This window comes from Mus caroli, chromosome 14, assembly GCF_900094665.2.
Source record: "Mus caroli chromosome 14, CAROLI_EIJ_v1.1, whole genome shotgun sequence".
Lineage (NCBI taxonomy): Eukaryota > Metazoa > Chordata > Mammalia > Rodentia > Muridae > Mus > Mus caroli.
The window spans coordinates 37,034,246-37,042,123 of NC_034583.1; the positions used below are offsets into that span (position 1 = coordinate 37,034,246).

The 7,878-nt window shown below is 39.4% G+C and overlaps 1 protein-coding gene across 3 annotated transcripts in view; it reads right to left on the minus strand.

Moving 5' to 3' along the window:
* The window catches only part of Txndc16 (thioredoxin domain containing 16), an 84,601-nt gene that overhangs the window by 14,412 nt on the left and 62,311 nt on the right, over positions 1-7,878 (minus strand). For all 3 annotated transcript variants that reach the window (XM_029469057.1, XM_029469058.1, XM_021181560.2), the window contains 2 exons: positions 3,474-3,642; positions 3,030-3,166 (listed from right to left, as the gene is read on the minus strand). In XM_029469057.1, coding sequence (XP_029324917.1) covers positions 3,030-3,166; positions 3,474-3,642 — 306 coding nt within the window. The remainder of the gene's footprint in view (positions 1-3,029; positions 3,167-3,473; positions 3,643-7,878) is intronic.

Genomic DNA, 7,878 nt, shown 5'->3' on the forward strand with positions numbered 1-7,878 from the left:
CAGAACACCAATGCACATGAAATACTCAGAACTGTCTGTGTACAGCTCCACCCAGGTCCTCACACAGACATACACACAGACAGAACACCAATGCATATGACATAAAAATAAATTAAAAAAATATATAGCACTCTAATCATACAAAATGACCAAATAAAGACTTGACTCTTTTTTAATTTGCCTAACACAAGGAAAATGGACACAGCTGTCTTCTAAAATACAGCCTAAAGAGAGGGGAAATGATACATACCTTAAAATCACAGTATGAAAATGCATATTGCAATGAATTGAAAAGTAGGCAGGACTTATATAGAATTACTTAGGGAGGGGAGGGGCGGGGCAGAGCTTTTCAAGGCAGAGATTTCCAGGGTGAGGACTGGGTTGGAATCAAGTCCTGAGCTTGAGGATCTTAGAGACTGGTGGCTTTATTTTGCCTCCTTTTCCTGCATCAGGCCCACGGGTCAGGATGGCTTCCAACCGCAGGAAGCTTTGGCTGAGTTCCCATTGTGAGGAGCTGCTTGGGGAGGCTGGAGAGGAGGTACTGCTGGTGGCTCTGACAGCTCCTGTGGTAGTACCTCACTGGACAGGGTGCTGGCTGTCTCTGTGGGGCACTGCTCAGGGACTACAGGTGGCAGACAGGCTAGAAAACTAGCTGACCATAAACCTGGGAAACAGCAGAAAGCGAGTCAGCAAGCACTGTACTTCAGTGGCTATAAGGTAGCTCTCCGACTGGAGAGTGATGCTGCCGAGAATGGCAAGCAGTCCTGTGTCCAGGCTCCTGCCATGATTTCCCTCAGTGATGTACTGTGACCCGGGAGTGTAAGCTGAAATAAACCCTTTTCTCTCCTAAGCTGCTTTGGGTTGAACTATTGCATCTCTGCACCAGAATGAATCTAGAACAATTACCAAATAAAGCTTTGTTTTTTAATGGAGGGAAAATAACTGGGTCGAAATGACCAAGCCTTAATGTCATTAATGTTACGTACCTTAAACTATTCACTAACCAAGCACTAAAACTTCATTTTAAAATGAGTAGCAAATATAATTTGCAATTACACAATCAACACAATTTACTGAAAACAGTTATTCTACTGGAAGTCTATTCCTATTAACTGGTTCAAAACCCACACCAAGACTCAAGTATTTTCTTCATTTATAGAAGGAAAAAAAGCACAAGTATTATTTGTAGACAAATTATATTTATCCAGTCAAACTATATAGCCATAATATTTATGACTAATATTAACTGGAGGAGGAAAATGTACCCATAACTAAAATAAAAGTAAAATATTGGGCTGAAGAGATGGCTCAGTAGTTAAGAGCACTGACTGCTCTTCCAGAGGTCCTGAGTTCAAATCCCAGCAACCACATGGTAGCTCACAGCCATCTGTAATGGGATCTGATGCCCTCTTCTGGTGTGTCTGAAGACAGCTATAATGTACTATAATAAAGAAATTAATTAATTAAAAAGTAAGATATTAACCCAGATACAATTTTTTCTCAGATGCATTAAAATAAAAATATAAATATATAATCTTTAGGTACATAAAAAGGATGGAAAGAATGACATCAAATTTAACATCATATCTGTGATAACTATTCTAAATCACTAGATTTTTTTTAAAATTTTTTTGTGATTTTGTTTGTTTGTTTGTTAAGACAGTTTTTCTGCATAGCTTTGGTTGTTCTGGAACTCAGTATGTAGACCAGGCTGGCCTTGAACTCCCAGAGATCCCCTGCTTCTGCCTCCCAAGCATTGGGATCAAAGCCATGTGCTAACTGACTAGATTTTAAAAGCCTAAGGTAGTGGTTAAATCTGTAGGTTGTGATCCGTTTGGGAGGTCAAATGACCCTTTCACAGGGGTCACCTAAGACCATCAGAAATATCAGACATTTATATTATGATTCATTGCAATAGGAAAATTACAGTTATAAAGTAGCAATGACAATAATTTTATGGTTGTGGGTCACCACAACCTGAGGAACTGTATTAAAGAGTTACAACATTAGGAAGGTTGAGAACCACTGGCCTAAGGTATTTGTGCGCATACTTCCAAGGGTAAAGCTGTGTGAACAAGTGTGTCTCTCCATCTACATGTCTTTCTTGTGGGCTCCTTCCCTTCTGTTTGTTTTTGTTTTATCTTATATTTTATTATTATCCCTCAGATGTCAGTTTGTTTTCTAATGGGAGACAGAGAAAGGGTGGCTCCGTCTAGGAGGGGAGGTGGAGAGGAACCGGGAGGAGTAGAGGGAAGGAAACCATAATCAGACTATGTTGTATGGGGAGGAAATTGACTTTCAGTTCTAAAAAATGAAAATTCAAAAAAAAAAAGAAAGAAACAAAAAGGGGGTGACCCCCTGAGTGCTGACATGCATCTCTGCTTCCTAGTCTGCCACCATGTGAACAGTGGCCTCACGCTCCTGCCTGCACACCTTCTCTGCCATGCCAGACTAGACTCTCAAGTTAAGTAAGCACAGGTCTCCTCCTGTAAGTTGCTTCTAGTCAGGTAATTAATTAGTCACAGCAGCAAGAAAAATAGTATAAACTCTTTGAGCAATTGTGTCCTAGGTTTTTCCTCAAATTTCTCTAATTTAAAATTCACTACAAGAAAAATTTTTTAAACCATCGTTAAGCAATAAGTGTTTAAACTGAGATTTGAAAGTTTGGGCTAAGGAGACAGCTCAGTGGGTAAAATACTTACTGCATAGATGTTGTGAATCAGAGTTTGATTCCCAGAGAACACATTAAAAATAAATGCTGGGTAGTGTGCATCTATAATCCCAGCACTGTGAGGTAGGGACAGGAAGATTCCCAGGGCTTATTCACCAACCAAACCAGCCAAGTTGTGAGTTCTGGGTTCAATAAGAGACTCTGCTTCAAGAAATAAGGTGGACAGCTCAGAAGATGACACAAAATGTCAACCTCTGGCCTCTACAGATATACTCATAAGCCACTGCCTGTTCATGTACACACACATGCAGCAACAACAGAAATAAAAATTAAAAAGGGAGAGAGCCCCTCTACTTACCTGATGTCATGGCTGGGCTGAAGAGCCCCAGGACTGACACACTAGTAGAGATGAACAGGTCTTTATATAATTCCCCACGCAGGTATTTTTCTGCTTCCTGGATAGATGTTATGTTCACTGGACAGGAGATCTTATTCCTGGATAAATATATAACTAGGCTCAAAATTAATTCTTAAAGACATTTTATAGTTTGTAAAAAAACAAACAAACAAACAAACAACAGAACCTAGCAAACAATAGATTACATAGACTACTAGACAAAATTATTCTTTTAAAAAACTCTGACTCACTAACTGAAAGTGACAGAGCATGCACTACGCTTTGCTACCGATATTCACTCTGATCTCAGCTCTAGTATCCTTGGCCCTGTTAAATGCATGTCAACAAAGTATGGTGTTAGAACTACAACCTCAAACTCAGAAACCTTACGAGTGGAATACTTACAACTGGATAAATTTCAGGAGGTCTTTAGTTGCCAACATACCAGCATAAGACACTGGGCTCTCGCCTTCCTTATACAACTTTACCACGGGAAATGCAGTAACATTTTGCTTCGCACATACATTAGACCAATCTGCACAATTTATTCTGGTGAGAAGGATGGTGGACCTGCCTGAATCAAAGGGAAATGCACATTCTATAAACACTACTGCAGAACACAGGCTGCTTTCAGTCCCATTCCCTTTAAGTGTGTGCCCAGCAGACAAACTCCTGCAGACCTCTTCCCCGGGCTCTGTGAGGCCTTCCCTGAATGCTGCTGTCCTATCTCTAGAGCTGCTCCCTTCTGGACCCTTTTGCAGGCTCGTCTATTACTGGAGTTGGGACCTTCTTAAGCCTGCATTTGAACTGCTTTTCCTCTTGCTTTACAATTTCTTTTTCAACTACAAACAATCCAATACAGCCTAAACTTGTATCTCTGGCCTCAACTCCTCCTTGAAGTTCTAGACCAAGATATCTTTAGTGACATCTTTGTTGCCCTGTGAACGAACACATCCTAAAACTCTGCATGTCTGAAACCAAATACAATTTCCAGTCTGTGTAGTGGTGAAAGAGGCCACTCTTGTGTATCTAAGGAAACAGAGCAACGTTTTTTCTCATCTCCCTGTTCCTAAGTCTCCCATGCCTTCTCGGTCACTACCTTTTCAATTTTACAGCTCTAATTTTACATGTGTCTATTTGCATGTTGCGGTTATTTTCTATTTATATTTATTGTCATTATTCTTTTTGCTGGATAATGATAGGTTTCTACTTCACATCCTAGATTTAGTATCTCTAAAACATTGCTTGAGATACCATTTTCAAAATCAAATCTGTTCTGGTACAGCAAACTCCTCACCTATCCCTACCAAGCTTTGTAGGGGTAGGCATGTGTCACCATGACACTATTTCATGGACACCTTGCCTGGAACCCCATCTGCACCAGGTCCCTCTCCTACATGCTATGACAGAATTACACCACTCAGTTCCTTGTCATGCTTTGTAGCTCTGTTTATCTGCATCATCTGATGAATGTCTGTCTCCCTGAAGAAAACTCCTTGGGAGAAGGGGTTGTGCCTGTACTTGTCACCATCAAAGCATGAACCTGGGGCCTCAGTTATCATCCCCATCTAAACACAACAATCTCTTCTCATCCCAGGAAAATGCATAGGACCAAAAGCATACATTCTTACTTGTTCAACAATGAAACATGTAAAGTTCTCTGAAATATGCAGACCACTGGGTAAAAACAGATTTTAAAAACTCAACTAACACAAGCACCACATAATTAAGCTAAGAAAAAAAAAAAAAGAAATTCATTCTACTAAAAAGTAGAGTCAACATATTAGATTAAGAAATTTGTATCAACATGTAAATCCTAAGCTGTTCAAGTCATTCCTAAGCTGTTCTCTCAAATTGAAAACTTTGATTTTTCTTTTAAATAAAAAGGAGCACTGATGCATGTTAAAGTTCTAAGACTTCTTATACTAAAAGAATTAATAAAAGAAAGTGGAATCACTAATATGCTGGCATGCCTAGAGTACCACATCCCATAAATTTCACTAACACACTAACTTCAAATAGAATTTCTAATCTGAAGGTGGAAGGTTCTTTGACATAATGACTACATTAAGTATATTTTTAAAAAGCAAAACAAAACAAAACAAAACAAAACCAACATTTGCTGCCCCCTGTGGTTGAGGAAAAAAATACTCATAGATTAAAAAAAAAGGCTTTTATCTCAAGGGGCCAACATCAAAGACAGAATATAGGATTAGTGTCCAAAGTACTATAGTATTTTTCTAACTTAAAAGTTTACAGTGCACGCTGAGCATCCTTACGGTAACACATATGCTTGGAAAGAGGATGGTCAGATATGTGGAAAAATACTAAATCATAGTTTTTATCAACTTGACATAGGTGCAGGCATTATCTGAAAAGAGGGAATCATACTTGAGAAAAATGCTTTTATAAGACTGGCCTGTAGGCACATCTGTGGAGTACTGTCTTAATTAGTGATTGATGGAGGAGGACACAGCCCACTGTGGATGCTATCAACCTACCTAGGCAGTCAGATAGTCCTGTGTTGTATACAAACACAGGCTGAGAAAGCCAAGGAGAGTAAGCACTTCATGGCCTCTAATCCAGTCCTGCCTCCAAATTCCTTCCCTGAGTTCCTCTCATGGAGGACTATAAGAAGAAATAAACCCTCTTGTTCCTAAGTTGCTTTTGGTAATAGTGGTTTGTCATAGCTATAGAAAGAAAAAACAAAACAAACTAAACCCCTTCAATCCATCAGCCACAATGGCCAGAGAAGCAGGTAGATCTTCAGGCCTTCACTCTCTTATCTCTGCTTCAAATCCAATGCTCCTGCCTCGTCCCAAGCTCTGTAGTTGATCATGTACGGTCACCTACATAAATGATAGCCTTCCCTTCCTGTCTACCCCCATCTCTAGAGGACTGCACAAATTTTCTCCTGGAGTGTTCCTGACCGTTTGTCTCAGGCAACAATACCCTCAGACATTCCTTGGGAACCCACCCTGCCATGCTGACCAGGGGAGTTGATTGGCAATTTTCAGGTCTTTATTCTCATTCTTCTCTAAACCCAACCCCCTAGTCTGATCCCTATCTCAGAAGCAAATTACCTGTTGTGGCCTCTCCTCACTCTCTACCACCAATCCCAGGGTAATAAGCATATACTGGTGGAACACTCTGCTCTCCTCCCTTCTGTGGACTCCATCAACCCGGCTTCAAGTCCATTTCCATGCCTTAGCATCAGCTCCCGATACCAAAAAAACACATTCTATCTGGAACACCCAGTAGTCACGACAAGCAGGACCTCAAAAGCATTGCCTACCAGGCAACCCACTTGTAAATACCAGAGAGGGCCACAGAAACCAATGAACAGAACATCATCACAACAAAGATAAGACCCACCATGAGGACCCAGATATCAGCATAAAAAAAAAAAAATCATCAACAGCCAAGACAAATGTCATCACTAAAGCCCAGCAACTCTACCACAGCAGTCCCTAAAAATATAATATAGCTGAAGAAGTCAGTGGCCTCATTACAGCCTTTATGAATATGGTAGAAGTCCTTAAAGAGGAAATTCATAAATCCATTAAAGAAATCTATGAAAATACAAATAAACAGAGGAAAAGAAGAAACAGTTCAAGACTTGAAAATGGAAATACAATCAATAAAGAAAACACGAACTTGGAAAATCTAGAAATGAAAAACTTGAAAAGGAATCTCAGAGGTTAAGCTGCACCAACAGAATACAAGCAATGCAAGACTCTCAAGCATAGAAGACAAGATAAAAGAAATGGAGACTTCGGTCAAAGAAAATCGTATTTTTTTTTAACTTGAGGTACAAAACATCCATGAAATCTGGGATACTATAAAAAGACCAAGTCTGCAAATGACAGAAATAGAGGAAGGAAAAGAAACAAAGGTCAAAGGCACAGAAAATATTTTCAACAAATTAAGAGAAGAAAATTTCTCTAAAGAAGGAGGTGCCTATCAACGTACAGGAAACACACAGAACACCAAAAATAGACAGGAACAGAAAAGACAGTTTCTATGACACATAATAATGAAAAGAATAAAATACAGAACAAAGAAAGAATATTAACAGCTGCAAGGGAGAAAGGCCAAATAACATATAAAGGCAGACATATTAGAATGAGGCCTGACTTCTCAATGCAGACTATCCAGAAGGGCCTAGACAGATACCCTATAAATTCTAAGAGACCACAGATACCAGCATAGACTACTACTAAGCAAAGCTTTCAATCACAGCAGATGGTGAAAGAAATTCCACGATAAAACCAAATTTAAGGGGTATCAACCTATAAATCTAGCTCTACCAAAGATGATTGGGAAAAAAAAACCTTCCACTCAAAGAGGTTAACCACGCCCAAGAAAGCAGAAGGAATAAATACTCCCAGGCCACCAAACCAAAATAAGAGGTCGGGGGGAGGGGGGAAGAACATGACAACAACAAAATGACAGTTATCAATAAACACTGCTCATTAATGACTCCCAACATCAATGGTCCCAGCTCCCCAATAAAAAGATACAGAATAACAGAATGGATTAAAAAATAAGATCTATCCTTCTGCTACATCCAAGAAACACACCCTAACATCAAAGATACACATCACCTCAGAGGGAAAAAAAAAAAACTATAGAAAAAGATACTGTAAGCAAATGGACTCATGAAGCAAGCCAGTGTAGCCATTTTAATATCTGATCAAATGGACTTCAAAATGAAACTAATCAGAAAGGATTACTGTAGAAAAGGACACTACATACTTATCAAAGGAAAAGTCCACCCAAAGGACACTGCAATTCTTTTTTTTTTTTT